This window comes from Lampris incognitus, unplaced genomic scaffold, assembly GCF_029633865.1.
Source record: "Lampris incognitus isolate fLamInc1 unplaced genomic scaffold, fLamInc1.hap2 scaffold_175, whole genome shotgun sequence".
In the NCBI taxonomy this organism is placed as follows: Eukaryota; Metazoa; Chordata; class Actinopteri; order Lampriformes; family Lampridae; genus Lampris; species Lampris incognitus.
In genome coordinates, this window is record NW_026611135.1 from 71950 (window position 1) to 95944 (window position 23995).

General features: G+C 42.4%; 1 protein-coding gene across 2 annotated transcripts in view; it reads right to left on the reverse strand.

Moving 5' to 3' along the window:
- Nucleotides 1-5687: 5687 nt before the first annotated feature.
- lbr (lamin B receptor) overlaps nt 5688-23995 on the reverse strand; it is a 40634-nt gene continuing 22326 nt past the window's right edge. For both annotated transcript variants that reach the window (XM_056301834.1, XM_056301835.1), the window contains exons 7-14: nt 23895-23949; nt 21702-21896; nt 20595-20698; nt 17272-17397; nt 16930-17098; nt 16219-16299; nt 12736-12858; nt 5688-7879 (exon numbers count right to left, since the gene is read on the reverse strand). In XM_056301834.1, coding sequence (XP_056157809.1) covers nt 7719-7879; nt 12736-12858; nt 16219-16299; nt 16930-17098; nt 17272-17397; nt 20595-20698; nt 21702-21896; nt 23895-23949 — 1014 coding nt within the window. In that variant the 3' untranslated portion in view covers nt 5688-7718. The remainder of the gene's footprint in view (nt 7880-12735; nt 12859-16218; nt 16300-16929; nt 17099-17271; nt 17398-20594; nt 20699-21701; nt 21897-23894; nt 23950-23995) is intronic.

Consider the following 23995-nt stretch of genomic DNA (forward strand, 5'->3'; position numbering starts at 1 on the left):
GAGTAGTAGTAGTTTTGCAATAGTAGTAGTAGCAGTAGTACTTGTGATTGTTGCTGCAGTAGTAGTAGTTTTGCAGTAGTAGTAATAGAAATAGTACTTGTGATTGTTGTTGCAGTAGTATTAGTTTTTGCTGTAGTAGTAGTAGTAGTAGCAGTAGTAGTAGTTTTTGCAGTAGTAGTATTAGTAATAGTATGTGTGGTTGTTGCTGCAGTAGTAGTAGTAGTTTTTGCTGTAGTAGTAGCAATAGTACTTGTGGTTGCTGCTGGAGTATTTGTGGTTTTTGCAGTAGAAGTATTAGTAATAGTACTTTTGATTGTTGCTGGAGTAGGAGTCGTTTTTGCAATAGTAGTGATAGTAGTAGCAGTAGTACTTGTGATTGTTGCTGCAGTAGTAGTAGTTTTTGCAGTAGTAGTAGAAGTAGGGGAGACTGGAAACGGTTGCAACACTTTACATTTCTCCTAGTTAAACTTGTATGTATCTGCTAATTACCCATCCACATGGCGTATCGTTCATTTAAATGGAAGAAGTCAGACGCTGCAGCTGACCCTCGACCCTGGGGGGCAGTAGCAACACATTAATTAACTTTTGCTTTTTGTCTCAATGACCACAGTATTCATAAAATATGTATTATTTCACAATAATATTATAGTATTATTTATTTAGTAACAATTGTCAGTCAGTTATTGGGTTTTGTCTGTTTATGCGTAGAGCATTGGCCCACCTCGAGTCAGTGTAAAGATATTACAGACGCTAGTCAGTCTGTCCAGGTTTCAGTGTTCGGCAGGAAGAATATGCAACAACCTTCTGTTTAACATGTCTTTACTGTACAAACTGCAGCGGTTTTAAAGACTCATGTTTGTCACACTTCAATGAATGTGAGCTGCGACCTTGAGTTTCCTGAAGGCGCAGACATCCCAAGACTACACAGCTAATAAGCAACCCCCCCCCCCATCCATCCCCTGTCAAAGATTCATAAGCGAACAAACAACACCCCCCTTCCCCCAACAAGTCTGCGAGCTCCCGGAAAGCCATTTCATCAGAAAAGAAAAAGAGAATAGGAAAGGAAATTCATTTATTCAGAGTCACAGTTGTGGCATGTGTGAAAATCACCTCCAGCTATGCAGTCTGTGTGTGCCCAGGACTTACACATCCAGCACTGCAGCCACACAACATCCAGCACTGCTGCTACACACATCCAGCACTGCAGCCACACAACATCCAGCACTGCTGCTACACACATCCAGCACTGCAGCCACACAACATCCAGCACTGCAGCCACACAACATCCAGCACTGCAGCCACACACATCCAGCACTGCAGCCACACAACATCCAGCACTGCAGCCACACAACATCCAGCACTGCAGCCACACAACATCCAGCACTGCAGCCACACACATCCAGCACTGCAGCCACACAACATCCAGCACTGCAGCCACACTATCCAGCACTGCAGCCACACACATCCAGCACTGCAGCCACACAACATCCAGCACTGCAGCCACACAACATCCAGCACTGCAGCCACACAACATCCAGCACTGCAGCCACACAATATCCAGCACTGCAGCCACACACTTCCAGCATTGCAGCCACACACATCCAGCACTGCAGCCACACTGCCCTCTCTGAGGCTCCTGTCTTGGTCCTCTGGTTAGGTCTGATGGTCCAGTACCCTGCGCTCGGTATCTTATCCGATCCCTCGCCTGAAAGTTTCTTTTTTTATGGTATCAGAAGAAGGTGGTGTGACAGATGGCAAAGTCCTTGGCCGCTGTCCTGACTGTCCTGCCTGTCCTGCCCTCATCTCTGATTATGTCCATTTGCCGGCAGCCATACCAACATGTACCCTGGCTCTGTCGAATGTCGGAAGCTAAGCAGGTATGGGCTTGGCTAATACTTGGATAGGAGACCTCCCAGGAAAACTGAGTTGCTGCAGGAAGTGGTATTGGTGGGCCAGTAGGGGGCAGTTTCCCTCTGGTCCTAATAAAAACAACAAATATCAAATCCCAGTGCAGTGATGGGGACACTGTGCTGTAGAAGATGCCGTCCTTCGGATGAGACAATAAACCGAGGTTCTGACTCACTGTGGTCATTAAAGATCCCATGGCACTTATCGCAAAGAGTAGGGGGGGTCCCCTGGTGTCCTGGCAAAATTCCCAACCTGGCTCTCTGTATCTGGCCACTAATCACCCCCCGTGTAACTGGCCCAATGATTCCTCCCTCTCTACCTCAAGCTGATGTGTGGTGAGCGTTCTGGTGCAAAATGGCTGCCATGCATCACCCAGGTGGGTGCTACACATTGGTGGTGGTTGAAGTGAGTTACCCCCTTCCATGTGAAGCACTTTGGGTGTCTAGAAAAGCGCTATATAAATGTAATTATTGTTATTATTATTATTATATCTCATGCTGGTTCCAAAACATTTAGGGGAACCCCTCACTCTTGGCATACCGAAAAACAAACCGAATACAATTTCTACTTTTAGATGATTTATTCATTGTGTGACAAACAATAACAACTTACTATTTACTAATGGACCGTTACAATAATAACATTACGTTAATACGAAATAATGAAATTATTCAGTCATGCTGTGATTGAGAATGACAATACCTGTGTGTGTGTGTGTGTGTGGGGGGGGGTCTGTATATCATCAACTAACAGCAGAGACACAACGGAAACACACCTTCCCCAGGACTGCCTCATTTCTAAACAAGTGATAGGTGCCCACTCCCGCAAACCGCTCGTCAGCTGGTTTGGGTCTGTAGTGGATGATGCCGCCTGTGATGCAGTGGTTTGTTCCGGATGTAGTCTAACGTCTCCTACGATGACACCTGATAGGTTAGTGCATTGTATGAGGACATTAGGGTTAGTGTGTTCTGGAGTTTAGCCTGCTTGTAAATGTTGGCTCTGAGATAGCGGCTCATTGGCGATTACATCACATCCTGTGTACCTGTGAACAGTGTCTGAGCATTTAGTCGATCTCAGTGAGTAAACGTCCCTTTAGATCAGCGGTCGGGAACCTATGGCTCGCGAGCCATATATGGCTCTTCCGGTGACGGCATATGGCTCCCAGACAATTTTGAGTTGAAAATTATTTTTTTTTCAAAAAAATCAGTTTGGAACTGATTTTAAAATACTTGTGATATTTCTTAATAATACTGTGTCATTTTAAAGTAAACAGAAATTAGTTTTGAAGATACATTTCACGGGTCACGGGTCACCCGTGGGTCGGGTCGGGAACCAATGGCTCGCGAGCATGTCCGGGTCATTGTAAAGGTGAAGAAATCAATTTTATCAGATAGCCAACTAGTTTATCCGCTTCAACCCTTGTAACGGAAAAGATGGCGAAAAGAAAAAAAGACGATGATTACCGTGCATTCCAGGCTGCGTGGACAGAGGAATTTGCATTTGTGGAGAGAGCAGGATCTGCGGTATGTCTAATATGCAATGATAAAATTGCATCGATGAAACGGTCAAATATAAAGCGGCACTTCGATACGCACCATGCTTCATTTGCATCGAAATATCCAGCGGGGGACAGACAGCAGGAAAAGGGCACGCGAGGAGCTACAGCGGAGAGTGCAGACGCGTCAGCAGCAACTACGTGTGTGGACCAAGCAAGGGGACGGGAATTCCGCTAGCTTTGCGGGGGCTTTGGCAATAGTAAGGAATGGAAAGTCATTCACAGATGGCGAGTATGCCAAAACATTCATGCTTGATGTGGCCAATGAACTGTTTGATGACTTCCCAAATAAAGACAAGATAATCAAACGAATAAAAGACATGCCCCTGTCAGCAAGAACTGTGCACGATCGTAGCATCATGATGGCAAATCAAGTCGAGGAAACACAAATTAAGGACATAAACGCCGGGACATACTTTTCTCTCGCGTTAGATGAGTCAACAGACGTTAGCCGTCTATCTCAGTGCAGTATCATTGCCAGGTATGCTGCAGGTGACACACTGCGTGAGGAAAGCTTGGCTGTTTTGCCAATGAAAGGGACAACAAGAGGAGAGGATTTATTCATGTCTTTCATGGAGTTTGCTAAAGAAAAAAAACTACCGATGGATAAACTTATTTCTGTCTGTACTGATGGTGCACCCTGTATGTTGGGGAAGAACAAAGGATTTGTAGCGCTTCTCCGTGAACATGAAAAGAGAGCCATCCTAAGTTTTCATTGCATCCTGCACCAGGAGGCGCTTTGCGCTCAGACGTGTGGCCAGGAGCTTGGCGAGGTGATGTCTCTGGTCATTCGAGTGGTCAACTTTATTGTTGCCCGAGCTTTAAATGATCGCCAGTTTAAAGCTCTGTTAGAAGAAGTTGGGAATCATTATCCCGGTCTGCTTTTACACAGCAACGTGCGTTGGTTGTCAAGGGGGAAGGTGCTCAGCCGTTTTGCAGCTTGCCTGAGTGAAATCCGGACTTTTCTTGAAATGAAAGGCGTCAAGCATCCTGAGCTAGACAACACTGACTGGCTCCTGCAGTTTCACTATCTCGTGGACATAACTGGCCATCTGAACCAGCTCAATGTGAAAATGCAAGGTATTGGAAATACAATCTCATCCCTTCAACAAGCAGTGTTTGCATTTGAAAGCAAGCTGGAAGTCTTTCTCAGGGACATTGAAACAGGTCGTCTTCTGCACTTTGAAAGACTGCAACAATTTAGAGATGCATGCTTAGCAAGTGACTCCACTCAACATCTGGATCTCCAGCAGCTAGCTGGCTTTACGTCCAATCTCCTGCAGTCATTCAAAGCACGTTTTGGAGAATTTCGTGCGCGCACTGGTCTTTTCAAGTTCATCACTCATCCACATGAGTGTGCAGTGGACAAAATCGACCTGACATGCATCCCCGGGGTCTCTATCGGAGACTTTGAGCTGGAAGTTGCTGACCTGAAGGCATCAGACATGTGGATGAGTAAGTTCAAGTCACTTAATGGAGAGTTGGAAAGTCTTGCGCGACAGCGAGCAGAGCTGGCGAGGGAACACAAGTGGACAGAAATTAAAAATCTTCAACCTGAAGACCAGCTGATTCTTAAAACTTGGAACGAGCTTCCTGTGACATACCACACAATGCAGCGTGTGAGTATTGCCGTATTGACCATGTTTGGCTCTACATATGCATGTGAACAGTCTTTCTCGCATATGAGGAACATTAAGACCAACCTACGCTCACGTTTAAATGATGGAAGCCTCAACGCCTGCATGAAGCTCAACCTCACCACGTATGAACCAGACTACAAGGCCATCAGCAAAACCATGCAGCACCAGAAGTCGCATTAAAAGTAAGACATATTTAATTTATTATACGTTAAAAATACTATATGGCTCTCAATGAAATATATTTAGAAATATTTGGCTTTTATGGCTCTCCCAGTCAAAAAGGTTCCCGACCCCTGCTTTAGATGCTCTTCCTGCATGTGGGTGATGTCGAAACAGCCTCCATGCAATCACTGCAAACTGTAGAAAGTACATACGATTTACGACTCATAGTGTTATTTTGCCATGCTGTTATGATAGAAAATACACAATTATGAGGGTTATATTTTCTAAGGAATTAGAGTAATAATATTCAGCGAGGACAGTGAAAGGCATTTCCTGTTATATTAAAACACCACTGAGCCTGACGAGAGCCTCTGAAACCAAACCAGGGAGCCTGGAAATAAACAAAACGGACACAGCGCAGGTAAAGAGAATATTTTCAATCTTTATTTTATGGCAAAAAGTTTTGTACAAATAGGAGTTTTTCCTAGCCACTGTCACAGGTTTGATCCTTCCCATCTAACGACTCTGTAAACCACACAGAAAAATGCTCAACTTTTAATTGGCTTTCCAATCAAAATGCATCAGCTTTTTTTTTTTTTTTTCAACAACGGGATACCATCACCTCTCATTTCTGGGTTGAGCACAAAGCGTTCTACGAAGCCAAAGATAAACAGCGTCGCACATCTCTTCTCCCCCCCACACGTGACCAGGACATGGGCAAAAGCTTTTTCAATTTCGAATAACATTCAACTCATTAACCCGGCCAGCTGATTGAGAGCTAAAAAGGCATCCATTTTACACAGCTATTTTTAAGTAGGGCAGGTCTACATTTAGAGAACGATAAAAAGATGGCTACAGTGGTCAAAAGTAGGTAGTTCGTTTTAAAAGTTAATTTAAACCCAAATTAAGAGACTTTAAATATCTATCCCAAAACACATCATCATCATCTATAATTGCTATTGTCCATTTTTTAACTTAAAATTGTAAAAAACATAATTGAATACATTTACATTGCATTCAGTCAGCATGGCATAGAAAATGCTACGTAGTCTAGTTAATGTGTTGCTTTTAACTTGCTCATCTACATCTGCACAGGCGTTATAAATACTACTGTGGGTTTGCAAATGCACAGGATGAAAATGCATGACCTAGTCCACATGGTGACTACCACACTTAACAGCACAGCGCTGCACCACGTCACAGTATACACTTCATTTAAATATATTGCATACAACCTAGTGACTTAAAGCTTCATCATCAAAATATGCTTGGCAGTGTTGGCAAATGCCGACCAACATAAAATAAACTCTGGAAACCAACTTAACACGGGTGAACAGGGCTGCTCGGGGGGGTCGTTTGATTTGATTTAAGGGGGGGCCAGAAATTTGAAAGACAGATGAACATGAGCACCATTCCAAAAAACACAACACTGTTCACTGGATGGCCACTTGTCCAACCCAACTCTAGTCTGATATTGTCGGGACCTTGATCAAAGAGACAAGCAAAGGTCAAACTTCATTTTCCAACAGTCACATCATGCTCAAAACTACACAACGCTGCCCCCCAAAGGGTACGGGTGGGAGGAAGGAATCTGGCAGTGAGTGAATCTGAGGTAGCAAAGCCAAATCAAATAGACTTTGGGTGTGATAAGCTATGAAAATAAGTCTTCTCATTAGTGCATTTTTCTCAAAAATACCAAAATCATTTAACACTAAATTTTACACTACATCTCCAAGGAAAAAAAATATTCACAACAAAATTGTTAAAATTATGTAACTTTATGACAAAGTCCTGGATCCTGAGAGAGAAAATTATTCCTAAAAATTTCACTGTACAGGTAAAAAAGTAGCATTTTAATCCCACTTTCACAATATACACAAGCTTTAAAAATGTACTAGAAAAGTGTACTTACAAGACTACTTCAAAATAAAAGCCAAGCCGATATTGTTACAACTTGAATATTGGAGTCAATTGCAAAATTTATGAAAATGGTGAGTTGAAAGGGTTTTTTTAATTTTTTTTTTTGGAGTACAAAAAAGTTGTATATATACAAAAATATACATCCTAACCAAGTTTCCCAGCAGAGGCGTTATTTTTTAAATGTGGTCTTTGATACTGTAAACTTTTTGACAATATTTTTCTTAAAGGCAAAAATCCAAACAGTTCATCCACCGATGACCATTATTTTTTTCTTACATCTGAGCATGACAGAAGCTGCTGTTTCTTCAAAATCTCCCAGAGTCACGCTTCTTTAAAAATGTTTTTAAAAATTTTAAATTAGAAAAATAGTTAAAATTTCAGATCAGTCAATTAATACATTCAGGTTTTTTTTTCTTTCCTCTTTTGTTGTCTCTAGTAAGCCTCCATTGCCAAAGGGTGATTACTGGGTCCAAAGGGCCTCAGCTCAGGAGCTTTCGGCGTTGAGGTTGGGATTGTGGATCAGCGTTCTTCCCTCAGTAGATGCCTGGAATGATCCGGTAGCGGACGGTCTGGCAGTACTCGTCCCACGCTGAGCCGTACTTTCTCCGGCACTCGCTCATGTCACGTGAGTCTCGGTGCACCAGCAAGATGATGAAGTAGATCATGTAGTACCACGGCAGGAGATGGCTGAAACCTGCACACATCCACGCACAAGGGGACAAGGAAGGAGAAGACTTGAGGCTGATTCACACCTCACTGCAAAATTTTCTGCAATTTTTTTGGGTAAGTTGTGCTACAGCTGCATAAACTTGTCAATCACATTTTGCATAGAAGAAAGTTTAAGCCCTTTCTCAATTTAAAATGGATGCAAATGCAGGAAAATATTGATATCTTGACTTGATTTTATATTTTGGTCAGTGTACCAATGTAATTTTTCCTTATTCATTCACATTACCGAATCATATATCTAATTAATTCTTCACACATAGAACACAAATCGTGGGTATAGAAATTTTAACAGCTTCCTGTGTGATCACCAAAATTTAAGAAGTGGAAATGGAGAAATTTTCAGTGCTAATGGTGGAAATATGTCGATAGGAAGTACTGTATTTAAGTCACGTTGGTGTATAAGTTGCATTTATGTGGTGGTACAGTAGAGATGCCGGGGTCAGGGTTTTTTTAATACCCACACCCACCTGACCCCCTAAACAGTATGGATAGGCAACATGGTCCAGAAAGGTCCGGTGTGGGTGTAGGTCTTTGTTCCAACCAAGGGAGTTACACACCTGAGTCTACAAATCAAGGTCCTTAGCAAAGACTATTGGTTGACCAATAGAATCAGGTGTGTAACTGCTTGGTTGGAACAAAGACCTACACCCACACCGGACCTTTCTGGACCATGTTGCCTATCCCTGCCCTAAAATATGCGTTAACACGAGAACGACCGGGATTTCACTCCTACCTAAAACGACCATGGGCGGTCAAAATGATACCCAGTTTGTACACTCTATATTCTGTCAAGATAAATACCCAGTTGGTATATTAATACATTGCATATGTTAGTATGTCTGTTAAGAAACGACTGACACCAAAATTAATATTCTAACAACTTTAATACTATTTTTCAAACAATTTAAAATGGCCACTGTCCAACGCCTATAAATACTGCTATGCCTCGGTGGTAGTCATGGTGCATCTGAAACGGCGTCTGTAACCAGACATGTTGGCAATATTCAAGTTTAGACTATTACTCTGCACTGGAGAGTGCTAGTGTGTTTCTAGGACAGAGCAATGAACTTTGCGAAGGAAATGATGCGACCAACACACGTCATAAATAGTGACATGACGTGCACGACCACGCACAAATTACGAGCTGTCTTTTTGTCGGCTCGTGGCCGTTTTAGGTAGATCTTATAACTTTTTTGTGCAATCGATCTAAAACTCATTTTAATGCAAATGTGTGCAATTTGAGGAGCATTCAGGGAGCGACAGGCCTGTATCCCCCCCAAAGTTATTAAACTTTGAAAATCCAAAATTGTCAGAATGACGGCCTTGGTCGTTGTAGTGTTAATTAAACACCCAAACCTAACCTACAAAGCTCCAAATTTAGCCTAGGCTAGAGCAAAGTGAGCTGTGTTGCACCATTCTGTTTTTGGCCTGTTTGCCCAGCATAATAAGGCAATGCTTATTGTATCTTAGCCTAATAGCGTCTACTAAATAAACAGACAAATTGTTCCAAACGGTGTTGTTTATTGTTGAATAGCAGCAAAATCTCATTGGGCCCATTATGTGCTATTTACTCATCCCAAGTATGATCTTGGTAGCCTACTCCAAATATCCATCCATTATCTGAACCGCTTATCCTGCTCTCATGGTCACGGAGATGCGGCACTCCAAATATCCAATTGTGCAAATTAATTTTACTTACCCTTTGCTAATGTGATAGGTGGGCCTTCTTGCGTTTTAGCATTGCATTTCAGTCCAGTGTACAAGAGGAGAGCGCATCACACATATCGGGTATAGTGTTCAGTCTATTTCTGGCAGAAACCGTGAGTGTGATAGAAATACCAACAAGCTCCCTCATTTGGCGACAAAAATAATATCCCCTGCAACTCACCCGTTGGTGCCGACCCAGTCTCTGGGAATGACTGCTCTAAAACACATGCATTGACCACATGTACAATCACAAATTTATGGTAAAGCTGCGTGTGGGAGAGAACGAGAGAGAAGGTGGACTAGTAATGCACAGCCTAGCATTGCACGCAGTGTTTCTGTAAGTTATTTATAAATTACTCGGAACACTGCTTTTTGACCCACCTGCCCAAACAACCATCCACATCACTACAGTACAGTATTTACAATTGAATCACAAGATTAAACAGTGCTATCTAGTGGCCTTAATTCAAATGCAGTGTATTCGTCCCACAAAATTTACATTATGTATAAGTCACTTTGGAATACAAGTCACAGGACCAGCCAGTTGAGTAAAAAAAACAGTGACTTATAGTCTGGGAAATACCGTAATGTCCTCACGAGAGGTGAAACAAAATATCCTCTAAAGCAGGGGTCCCCAACCACTTGGCCACGGACCAGCACCGGGCCGCAAGGAAACAATATTCAAATAAAAGCCCGGCTAGACCGTGTAATGCTAGAGGGCTTTTAATTTGAAACAGATACTTTTAAGTGCGTACAATGATGTAATTTTATCACGCAGTCAACTCGCTACTAGCAGCGAGTTAGCTACCATGAGTCCCGGTAAAAAACAAACATCGCTGAGAGTTTCTTCGGAAGAGGTAGGGGAGATAAAAGGTCTAATGACGATGATAACGCAGAGACAGCAGAGGCCGAGACAGCAACAACAAAAAAAAAGAAAGCTTCCTTCAATAGGAAATATGAGTCGTACCTAAAATACGGCTTTTTTGCGATCAGTGACTCACATGCTCCGAGCCCCCTGTGTGTGATATGCGGAGACAATCTGTCTAATGAGGCAATGATGCCCTCAAAACTGGTTCGGCACCTTGAGTCCAAGCACCCTGCACTTAAAGACAAACCCGTGGAGTTCTTTGAGTGAGAGCCACCACCTCTTTACAAATGCTGCTGCTCTGAGAGCGTCGTATGTAGTGGCTAGTCGTATTGCTAAGGCTAAGAAGCCTTTCACTATTGGCGAAGAATTGATTCTGCCTGCTGCCAAGGACATGTACCGTGAACTGTTGGGGGAAGCTGCAGCTAACAAGGTGGCAAAGGTCCCTCTTTCAGATACCAGTTTCAAGGAGAATTGATGAAATAGTGGAGGACATAGAAGCACAGTTGTTGGAGCGGCTTAATGAGTCACCGTGGTATGCTATCCAAGTCGAGTTTACCAATGTCGACAAGGCAATACTGCTGGTTTATGTGCGATATATATTTTAAGACATTCTGCATGGGATATGTTGTGGGCTCTATCGCTGCCAACTAACACAACTGGGGCAGAACTGTTCAAGTCTTTGGATGACTACACGTCAGGCAAACTGGACTGGTCATTCTGTGTTAGAATATGCACAAATGGGGCTATGACTGGACGGCTGTCTGGTTTCACTACCCGAGTCAGAGGTTGCTCCTGAATGTCAGTCTGCACACTGTGTGATACACAGAGCAATGCTGGCCAAAAAATGTCAACTGATCTGAACAGCATTATTAAAATTATCAACCACATCAAAGCACACGCCCTTAACTCATGTCTGTTTTGAGCAGCTGTGCGAGGAAATGGATGCAGAGCAGACGCCTTCTCTTACACACTGAAGTCAGGTGGTTATCAAGGGGGAGATCCCTGGTCCAGGTTTTTGAGGTAAGAGAGCCACTACAGAGATTTCTTTCCGAAAAAAAGTCACCACTGGCAGCACACTTCAGTGACGAGGAGTGGATAACAAAACTTGCTTATCTGTGTGACATCTTCAACCTCCTCAATGAACTGAATTCGTCACTTCAAGGGAGAATGACAACTGTCTTCAAGTTGGCAGATAAAGTGTCTGCATTCAAAGCCCAACTGGAACTGTGGGTACGGCGAGTAGACAGGGGCATATTTGACATGTTCGAAACATTAGCTGGGATTTTGCGAGAGACTGAGGCTGCACCGTGCTTCTCCCAGCTGGAGCACGATCACCTGGCTTCGCTGTTGACAGAATTTGAGCGTTATTTCTCAACCGCAGATGACCCAAGAAATGTAAAGGAATGGATCCGTGAGCCATTTGTCAATGTCCCCCGGCGAAGCGTCCATGTCAGCGTGGGAAGAAGATTAGCTCCTTGAGCTTGCAAATGACGGTGGGCGGAGAAGTATGTTTGGCGTAACATCTCTGCTGACATTCTGGATCAAAGTCGAGGCTGAATATCCTGAGATACCTACAAAAGCACTGAAAACTTTGCTTCCATTCCCAACATCATATCTCTGTGAAGCGGGATTTTCTACAATGAATCCATCCATCCATTATCAAAATGCTTACCCTGCTCTCAGGGTTGCAGTGATGCTGGAGCCTATCCCAGCACGAAAACAAAATTGCGGAATAGACTGGACTTAAGAAACACCCTTCAGGTGTCACTGTCTCACATCATCCCTCGATTGGACCGTCTTGCTGCAGGGAAACAAGCCCGGGACTCCCACTGATTCAGTGATATTAGTGAGTTGCAATGTTGTTATATGTATGTTATGTAATGCAAGGAAAATATGCACTGTGTGTTTAATATCCAAACATTACTTTAAATGTTATGATACTATTGACTTATAAGCCTAACCTATATTCCAGTCGTTATTAACCCACCCACCCATCACCCGGTCCACGGTGCAAAAAAGGTTGGGGACCCTTTGCTCTAAAGTATCTATCCATCCATGTTTATGTGAGCCCTACAAATAATGTCATATAACCCCTTTGCAAGTCTTAAAATGAATATGACCCTTAAGAAATTGCAGCCTTGAGTGAACAGTAATGGTAGTGAGCATGTGTGAACATGTGCATGTGATCAGTTAGAAAAAAAATCTAACCCTAGTGAAAACAACAGCCATGAGGTGCAGTGACTCACCACAGGGTAGGGACCAGGCTAGGGCCATGATGAGGTCTCCCAGGTAGTTAGGGTGGCGAACCACGCTCCACCAGCCGCCAGCCAGCAAATTCTTCCCTGTGGCCGTAGGGATCGTCTTCAGGTCTAGGGGGTGGGAAACAAAGGGGGAAAAAAACACACTCGAGTCACAATGTCTTTATGCATGTTCAATAATCCAGCTAAGAAAATCAAAGGAAGTTGAATCAGTTCATCTGGATACAATGTTTATTGACAGATACGTTTCATCACTCATCTAAGTGACCTCTTCAGTCTAAACTGATTGATGAAACGTATCCAGATGAACTGATTCAATCTTCTTTGACAGAGTCGCAAAGACAGCATAAAACTAGTCTAAAACATTACTTTCAGTCTGACTATTCAGCATTTTTTCACTGTCAGGCTCAAACAGAGAGCAGGGTTGGAAAAAACAAAAAGTATTATTTAGTTTTGAGCTGCTTACACTTGGGTGTTTGGATTTTGAAGACACCTAATATTTTCAAACACCCGCAGTGACTAGATGCTGTTGAAAAAATATTTCACATAGAGTTTGAACATCTTTAAGAGGAAGTAAGCATAGCTGTACCTCTGATAACGTTGTACTAGGGCTGGGTATTAGCAAGTACCTCGCGATATGTACCATGATACATTGCTATACTCTACTACTACTACTACTTTCAGCTGCTCCCATTAGGAGTTGCGACAGCGGATAACCCGTTTCCATTTCTTCCTGTCCTCTACATCTTCCTGTCACACCAGCCACCTGCATGTCCTCCCTCACCACATCCATAAACCTCCTCTTTGACCTTCCTCTTTTCCTCTTCCCTGGCATCTCCATATTCACATTGCAATACTCTACATAATTTAAAAATATAGCTGAAAATACAACTTGCTCTGTATTACTTGGGTTGTCTAATATTTATCACATATTTTGATAACTAAGCAGACAAATTGAGTTGAAACTATTTATTAAAATAGTATCTCTGCATTGCACAGTGCAAACTGTGTCACTGACCACACTGAACTGAAATGTAGATGCCATATCATGGTGGGACGTAATCACAACATCGATTCGATGGCTTTTGTTGTTCAACCGTTGCATGTCAGGGCCACTCTCTCTGCAGAGGTAAGAGATGTTTTAACAGTTTTCTTCACCTCTTCATAAAGCCTGGGCACTGCTATATCGTCATGAGTTGGGATCACATAGCGCTGCACCATATGTTTGAAGCTGGGGTTTTCAACAATGCTATATGGGCGCAAATCTTTACAAATAAAAAGCACCACCGACTCTGTAATCTTCTGTGCACAAGCTGAGGTTGATGGAAGCTTGTAGGTGTTACTATTCAGTGTGGTTTGGCTTGGTTCTGCAGGTTTCGGGTGAGGTTGCTGCTGTGCTATGGGTTCCACGATCTCCCAGGACCTAAGGTGGGCATCCAACATAGACACTAGAGATGTCCTGATACCACTTTTTCACTTCCGATATTTTGTTTTACTTTTGTACTACTACTTTCAGCTGCTCCCATTAGGGGTCGCCGTCTCCTCAAAAGGTACCAGAACCGTGGGAGCCTTCTCCAACAGGCCCCATTGGTTTGCTGTTAGTGTAGCTGGCAGGTCGTATTCAGCCATATATATGCTGACAGTGCCCGTTTCTGTGCAATGAGGCTTTCAAGCATGTACTGGGTGCTGTTCTACCTAGTTTGGATGTCCTGGTGTAAATGCTTAGGCTGCATGTTTAGCTCTACTTGGATGTCTTCTAAACATGAATAGGTGAGTTTTTGAAGTGGCCTACTATTTTTCTCCATTGGCCAGTGCGTCATTTACACTGCGCTGCGACAACATTCCCTCATGCACAATCAGCTATAGTGTGCACGCGAAGCATCCTAAACTCGCCACACCAAGTTGATCCATTGCCTTCTTCATATTTTGTGCATTATCCCTTAAAACTACATGCACTTTGTTTATATTAAACTTCCATTCACACAGCATTTCCTCAATGGCTGCTGTAATGAAATCCCCTGTGTGTGAGCCGTCAGACTCAACAAGGACATTGGATGCACATCTGAGCTCCATATGTCTGTTTTGAAACTAACCACGCCTACAGTCTCCAAGAGTTTGGAGAGAAAATTGCAAACTTCGTTGTGCATATGAGGGATGGCTTTTTCCGTTATATAATGGTGACTGGGCAAAGTGTAGTGAGGTGCTCAATTAAGTGTCGAAACCCCACATTTTCTATCACCGAAAAGGGTTGGTTGTCCAGGACAATAAACTGAACTTGTTTCTCTGTTATCGATTTCGCCTTGTTGCTTGTCTGGGGGCAGTTTCTCTCGCCTTTTTATTGATTCCATCAATGTCTGCTGTTGGGGCATTTTGCTTCTTTGCAGCCGCTGCATGCAGAAATTCCTGGTGTTGTTCCAGGTGGTGTTAAACTGACCAACAGCACTTCCACCCTTTGAAACATTTGCATTTGGTTGTTGGATTTTTTTCCTCTTTAAGGTTGAAATACTCCCGCACCACTGACATGACTATTCCACAGGTAGTTAACACTCATACACATGCGACTAATTGGCTACTACTGTTGTTACCACTTGACTTGCTGCACCGCTTAACCAGAGATGCCTGTCACGGGAAGTGCTAATATGAAGAAGAAATCCAGAAAGTAGATATAATATACAAGCATGTAGGGGATGGTTTAAGCTAGATTTCGCCATGGTTTGTATCGGATAGGTATCGCATAATTTTTTTCCCCTCCCCTCCAATCCAGCATTCTGGACCAGTATCGACCCGATGCCGTGGATCTGATTGAGACATCCCTAATAGACACTATCATCAAAAAGGCCCAACAAAGGATGTACTTTCTCCGCCAAGAAATTCAACCTGCCTCAGGAACTGTTGATTCAGTTCTACACTGCAATAATCCAGTCTGTCCTGTGCACATCCATCACTGTGTGGTTTGGTTCGGCCACCAAACAGGACAGGGACAGACTACAACAGACAGTTAGGTCTGCAGAGAAAATCATTGGTCCCAACCTGCCCTCCATTCAGAATTTATACATCTCCAGATTCGGGAAATGGGCAGGCAACATCACTGCAGACCCATCACAACCTGTTCCAACTCCTCCCCTCTGGCAGGCACTACAGAGCACTGTACTCCAAATGAACACTGTCAAATAATCCAACCAGTGTATATACGGTACATATACTGGTACACACTGTCATGACCATCTGCCTCAGGCATGTATGTAAGTTAATCCTTGTGTATATATCTGAAGATTGTTGTGTTGTTATTCTGTGTTAAGTGCACTGAGAGCGCTACGATACCGGAGTCAAATTCCATGGATAATAAACATGATTCTGATGTCTTGGATCACTTAAACCCTCTGTTCCTCCCCACCAATTTTCTCATAGAATCCAACAGGCTCTTGCCGTAATAAATTCTCTATAGAGCCCTGAGAGATAGAGAATACTTACTGGCTAGGCTGGGGTCAGATGGGTTTCTCCTGAAGGTGTTCTTTTGAGAATTTGATTTCCTGAAGATGTAGAAACCGAGGACTGAAGAAAAAAAAAAGTTTTAACATCCTTAAATACAAGTATAATTCCTTCTGAGGTCTTGCTTTCTTTACTCAGGACTATTCAACCATGAATTCCTAATTTTAACCTTCTGAATTTGTTCAGATTGCAAAGAAATGCAAATGATACATTATTTATTTTTCAGTCCTTTTGCCATATCAATATCCATCCATCCATTATCCTATCATGCTCAGGGTTGCGGGGATGCTGGACCCTATCCCAGCAGTCATTGAGCGGCAAGCAGGGAAACACCCTGGACAGGCCATATCAATATGAGCCTGCATGTTGTCATTCCCTGGTCTCATAGTAGTCTGCATTACAGTAAAGTAATGCAATTTTCTGAACATATTAGACTGTTTTAGCTGAGTGAAATTAATGGCTCCACCTGCTTGATCATATCCACATTACTAATTTCTCAAAATACTCATAGGAACTGTCATTCCCAAAATATCATGAAATTATCAATATGACTTACCCCTATCAATGAGTCAAATAATGGCAAGTCTGCTGGCCAATTTGGTTTAAAGCAAACCAGTCCGTTTGCAAATCTCTTCAAATGTACAAGTTACTTGGCAAAATTAAACGAGTGTTTTATGCCCGACTTTCACTCACGTTTGATGGTGATAATGGCTATGAGTGCTGGAGGGCCCAGGGGGTTGGGGTGGCTGACCAGGTAATAAGCTTGCAGGGTATAGGTGAAGGGAACCCACACCAGGTCACCAAAGGCCAGCATGAAGCCGAAACCATCATGCATCAGATCCATGGTGGTCAGGATAGCTTCCTGGAGGGAGGGACAATTATTTGATTAACACTGCAGAGAACTTTTGTGGGATTTTTGTAAAGACGACCTGCTAATGTATATTTTTTATTTTTATATTTAATCACTTAACCTTAATGTGTTCCTGTGCAATTAATCCAAAGTAAAGTCAGTATCCTGTGTATTTACAGCTATACCTCATTCCAGAGGCCATCCACCACATAGAGAAGCTGGAAGAGGTTGACCAGGATCATGGCGTGAGACGGAGCCTCCAGACCCTGCTGCTTCATCTCTGCCAGTGCCATTGCAAAGTTGATCACACACTGGTCAGAGGGATGGAAGAAATACATAGTCGATTAGTACACAGTTCTAATCTGCGTCCTTGAGATTGTACTGCATCAATATCTTAGGGCTGCAACAACAAATCGACAAAATTCTATTATAAAAATAGTTGGCAACAAATTTCATTACTGAATCTTTGGGTCTATGTTGTTGCACGCTGTGTTGCGGAGCTGGCTATGGCAATGAAAGAATACCTGAAACGAAAACATGTTGGAGCCATGGACGAAGGGGGACTCAACAGCAGGTTAAGTTAATACAAAATCTTATTTAATTATACGAATTTAGACTTATGGCATGCATTGTGTTTTGAATTGAGGAATCATTCGTCTCACATCAGGTAGTTCTTGTTTATCAGCTGTGATTTAATAGCTGATGTTTGCTCGTGATCCAGGAGCATGTGGACATGCTAATATTTTTGCATTGCAATGCAAAGTTCCTATAGAAAGAGAGTGAGGGTGAGTGTGAGAGATAGTGTATGAGTGAGTGAATGAGAAAGTGTTACTACAGAAACAATCTACCTTCATAGTCCATGGCCTGTTAAAGCTATTTGATGTAGCAAAGCCTATTAACAATGTTTTACATTATCATTTTAACAGCTCAGGTCTGTTCAAGCAACATAAAAAAATAGCTGGGTTTTTTGTGCACTTTGTTACGAGCATATATCTTTTTGCACACGTTGTATAGCATACATTTTGGTCATATTTGTGTTACTTAAGTTAATAAAAAAAAGTTGAATCAGTTCATCTGGACGCAACATCTCTTAAGTTTCTTGCATCTATTCTTAACCCGTTGTTCGGTAGTAATCAAGTCAAGTAGGTTGTATTTGTCCTCAGAGGGGCAACTGTTGTGTAGCAGCGGCAACATTTAAAACATACAAACACTCCCCAGAACACATTAGGCAAATAAATACAACAAAGTGAACATCACTTTCAGAACACTATGGATTTTGTGGATAAGGTGACGGACATCATTATAGAGGAGGATGAAGCAGTGGAGGTAATCCGTATGAAATTACAAAACGATCCCACCCTTAGCAATAGGACCACCCTTAACACTGACCAAGTGTGTCTGCTCCTGAAGCTGTTTTCAGTCTACGTACTTCACATAAAGGGGGCAGTACTATAGGCAGCGAGGCATGGGTGCTATGGATTCCCCAGTCTCATCTGCAGTGGCCAACTTGTATATGGAGGAAGTGGAAAAGAGGGCTCCGATTGTCCCATCCAGGGACACCACCTAGCCATTGGTTCAGAAATGTGGACGACACCTGTGTTAAAATTAAATCTCAGGATGTACCACATTTCACCAACCACATTAACTCTGGACAACCACATCAAGTTCACCAGGGAGGATGTGTAAAACGACAGGTTAGCCTTCTTACGACTGTGAAATTGCAATTGGTGATTGTTGATGTTTACTGTAAACCAACACATACTGATCAATACTTAAGGTTTGACTCTCATCATCCACTGGAGCACAAACTAGGAGTCATCAGGACGCAGTACAACCACGCTGACAACATCACTACCAACAAAGCGGCCGGGAAAGGGGAGAAATCCCATATTAAACAGGCCTTGGTTAAGTGTGGTTATCCTAACTGGGTGTTTGTCAAACCCTGAAAGATGCCCAAACAGTGCACCAGCCAATCAAAGAGAGAAGGACAACAGCTGCCTAAGCGTAATCCAGTGGTGGTTCCGTATGTGGCAGCAGTGTCGGAGAAGTTGAGACGCGTATTTTCCAAACACCGTGTCTCAGTTGCTTTCAAACCCCAAAACACGCTGTGCCAGAAGTTGGTCGTCCCCAAGGATCGGGTCCCCCGGCACAAACAGAGCAATATAGTGTAGGCTATTAAGTGCCAGGAGGATTGCGTGAATTGTACATTGGGGAAACCAAACCAGACGTTGGTCAAGAGAATGGCACAACACAGGACAGCTAATGTGTCAGGCCAGGAGTCCGCAGTCTACACCCATCTACTGACCAGTGGCCACTCTTTCAAGGATGAGGATGTGCACATCCGCGATAGGGAGGAACGCTGGTTTGAACGGGGAGTCAAAGAGGCCATCTATGTTAAAAGAGAATGACCATCCCCAAACCGGGGGGGGGGGGGGGTTTACAAATGTAATGATTATTATTATCTGTCGCCATCTTACAATGCTGTGATTGCAAACATTCCCAAATCCTCTGTGAATAGTACACATGGTCATTGAAACTCTAGTTAATGGTCACGCCCATATTTGCATATAAAACTGGTCGTTATGCAACTGTATTGATAAAGGTGGGGATACCTACAGTCAGTTTAGACTGAAAAGTCACTTAGATGAGTGATGAAACATTTCTGTCAATAAAGGTTGTAGCCAGATGAACTGATTCAACTTTATTTGATTTTCTTACCTAGATACAAAAACTAAGTTGTTGTTGGATGATGCATATAAATTAGTTTTTGTGATTTTATTCAACTCATTGATAATCAAAGAAATAATCGACGGATTATCAAAATAGTTGTTAGTTGCAGTCCTAAAACAGACTTAATGCAAATCTGAATAGATGTACTTTAACAATTGGCCACCAGAGGGCGCAATGTGTATTCAAAATGACAACCACTCCAGCCTCGGGGCGACTGATGTTAGTATATACAGTGTAAAGGTTCATAGACAAACTTTTATCTTTTTGAGATAAAATTGTACATTAAACTGTTTTATTAACTGACACCTGCGTGTAGCTTTTTGGAAATTGTTGTTGGAATACATGTCCATTATTATGCAAACCGCTTATCCTGCTCTCAGGGTCGCGGGGATGCTGGAGCCTATCCAGGCAGTCATTGGGCAGCAGGCGGGGAGACACCCTGGACAGGTCGCCAGGCCATCACAGGACCCACACACACACCTAGGGACAATCTAGTATGGCCGATTCACCTGACCTACATGTCTTTGGACTGTGGGAGGAAACCGGTGCACCCGGGGAAACCCACGCAGACATGGGGAGAACATACAAACTTCACACAGAGGACGACCCCCAAGGTTGGACAACCCCGGGGCTCGAACCCAGGACCTTCTTGCTGTGAGGCGACCGCACTAACCACTGCGCCCCCGTGCCGCCCAATAATATAGAATAACCGACTTGTTAAAAAGGAAACGAATTTGTTTTAACCAAAACTGGGCCTCCATTATCTACATCAACTCACCCAGCCAATCAGACCCGGGCGCATCTCGCAGAAGAACTTCAGGTCAAAGTTTTTGATGCGAGGGTTGAGCTCATGTCCTTTGAAGAAGTCATACACCACATTGCCTGGGGAAGACAAGTGAAGGAAATGTTCAAGGTCACAAATACCCCCTTTCCACCAAATTAGCTCTGGTTCTTGAATCAGTTCCATTCAAGAGTCTTGTAACCTTTGTGCTATCTAGCAAACCAGCCCGCATTGTAATCAAGAATGCGTCATCAATGGAGGGAGGGTGTTGCACACCCGAAGAGTTCTTTTTAATGTGCTTCTTTAGAAATGTGTCAGTCAGTTTAAACAAACGCATCAGTTGAAACGCGTCACTTTTTAAACATGATTTATTTTAATAGCATCCCATCCCACAGAAGACAGTTTAGTTGCGCCGGCATCCAAAAGTACTTTGTAGTTTATTATTTGTTCTTTCATTGTGTACCCATCCTTGGCCAACTCTTCCGACTAGTTCGGCATACAGCTTGCTACTTTCTAGCTTTTTCTGAAACTCGGGAGATGACCAAATCGTCACCAAACATTGGGTTTCGTCGACAGACCACTGCACACTCCTTTTTTCCGACGATTTCTCACTTAACTTTTTCTCCACTGTTGCCTTCTTCATCTCTTCCCAACCTAGAATATGACATGCCCACACTGTTCCCACTTCAATTCCTACTATTTTTTGGGGTTCCAAACCAATTTATTTTTGTACGAAATGCTCTGAACAGTTCAAAATTAGTTGTGTGAACTGGAACAAAACCGGTTCCATGCTGGTGGGAAACGGGTAAAAGAGGACAAGCAAAACTCCTTAACAGAACTCTGTTTAAACCCCATCAAGAATTCATTTGGCCATAGTGATCTTACAAACACTGATTTACTTGTGAAATCAAAAACATTCTTCAACCCTTGTAACCCACTGCAACCCAAAATTCAGGTCATGTAAATGATAAACCCAGAATTAGGCCTCGGAAGATTAATCAATAAATTTGAAAAGCCAACAAATAATGTACGAAAAACATTAATAACACCTTCAATAAAGATAAAACTTTCACAAAGATGTAACCACAGAAACCTGCTCCTTACCTGAACTTCCCCCTAGTGCCAGCTGGTCGGGAGGCGCGTAGCGGGAGCGGACATACAGGTAGACACTGAGCATGAAGGAAATGAGTAAGGTGGCAACGGCCAGCTGGAGGAAGTGACTGTGGATGTAAGTGAGGTCGATGCCCTGGTACATCGCGGCGACCACTGCCACACTGCTCACCGCAATGGCAAAGAAACCTTGGGAGGAAGTGGCAGACAGATAATGAGACAGATTTAGAGAGTGAGACATGAGCAGAGGTAGAGATTACGTTAGCGAGGTGTAGTTTTTGGAAGTTTTGACTCCTAATTCCACAGCTTGTTGAACATCAACTCAAAAACATGAAGAAAGCAAACTAAAGAACAAGTGCATATGTAATTATCTTCTCTCTTTAAGGGTGTAACGCTTTATTCAACTCATGTTTTGATCTGTGGTTCGGTTTCTTTCAACTGTGAATAAAAGAGAAGCTATGACTGGAAAGGGTTAGGACTTAAAGATGGTGCAAATGTTAAAGACGACTTGACAAGACGCAATGTTATTAATTTGTCCATTTGATTCTCATTTATTTCTGGTAAATGTTGAAGTCTGAGGACTGCACTGAACAGTTACAGGGTGAATACATGAACCATTACACCCCAGTTCCTCATACACAGAATTAGCAGACTACAGGTTCTCCAGTCAAGACCTTACCATTAGTGGTATCAGGAATTTTCCGTTTACCGAGAGTTTTGTATTATGCTTAGTTTTATGTTTTTTAATTAAATATAAGAATGTAAGTACTTTCTAATGGAGATTTTAAAAAAAAGATTCTAAAACACTGCTTTTCTCCTAATGACCCCAACTATTGGTCTAAGTCTGTACTTTTAAGTAGGAGCCAGATTTACATTCGATATTTCCTGACTTCCCACATTTTAATATCGAGTTAAGACTAGCAGTGAAAAGACAAATCAAGGCAATCCCTGATGTACTTTAAAAACACTTACAAGTTAGATGTAAAGGTGAACAAAATTAACTCATTGATTTAACTGAGGCCGCCCCCGGAATGATCCTAAAATTGCATATGTTTGCATTAAAATTAGTTTTAGATCAATTGCACAAGAAAAAAAAGTTATAAGATCTACCTAAAACGACCATGAGCCGTCAAAAAGACGGCTTGTAATTTGTGCGTAATTGTGCGTGTCTGTGGTGATGTCTAGTGGTTGTCATCCTGTTCTATCTGGGACTGATTGGTGTTGAACAGGCACCCTTATCTGTGACGTCACACACTCAATGCGGAACTGAATGTTATGTTGATGCACTTGGTTAGCGCCGGGACTCAAGTTTATTTGTATGTTCGGTTGTATTAATAAACACCATTACCCAAAACAAGCATCTCGCTCGTCATGCCAATGTAACTATTTATGACGTGTTGGTTGCATCATTTCCTTCGTGAACTTCATTGCTCTGTCCTAGAAACACATTAGCATTCTCCAGTGCAGCGCAATAGTCTAAACTTGATTTTTGATTATTGCCAACATGTCTGGGTACAGCCGCTGTTTCAGACGCACCGTGACTACCACTGAGGCATTGCAGTATTTACATGTGTTGGACAGCGGCAATTTTAAATTGTTTAAAAAATAGTATTAAAGTTGCTAAAATGTTAATTTTGGTGTCAGTCATTTCTTAACAGACATACTAACATATGCACTGCATTAATATCTTAATTGGGTATTCATCTTGACAAACCGTGGGCGGTCATTTTGATGGCCCATGGTCGTTCTAGTAGTTTTTAAGTTCCAGTTGTTGTTTGGGACTGTTTCAATGGTTATTTTCAGTTTTTTTTTTTTTTAATTTCACATTTTATAGACCTTGTTACATTTGTTAGATTAGCAATATGTGTTTTTCAGGTAATATTTTCACTTTTTCAGTTTTGCTATTCAAGTTCGACCATGTCTCTCATAAGTTTAAATTGTTTAAAAATAGTATTATAGTTGTTAAAATGTTAATTTTGGTCAGTCGTTTCCTAACAGACATACTAACATATTCAATGCATTAATATCTCAATTAGGTATTATCACAGAATATGGAGTGTAAAAACCAGCAGTCATTTTGACCGCCCATGGTCGTTTTCAGTAGGAGTGAAATCCCAGTCGTTCTAGTGTTAAATTGGTTTCATGTGTTCTGGTTCACCAGTGGGAATCAGAAACAGGCAGCCTCACCATTGGTTCTGTACTTCAGTCTCTCCCCAGACCTCAGAGGCATGCCCTCACTCAGCTGTAGAAAGACAGAGAAAGGAAAAGTATTAAACAGTTGACATAAA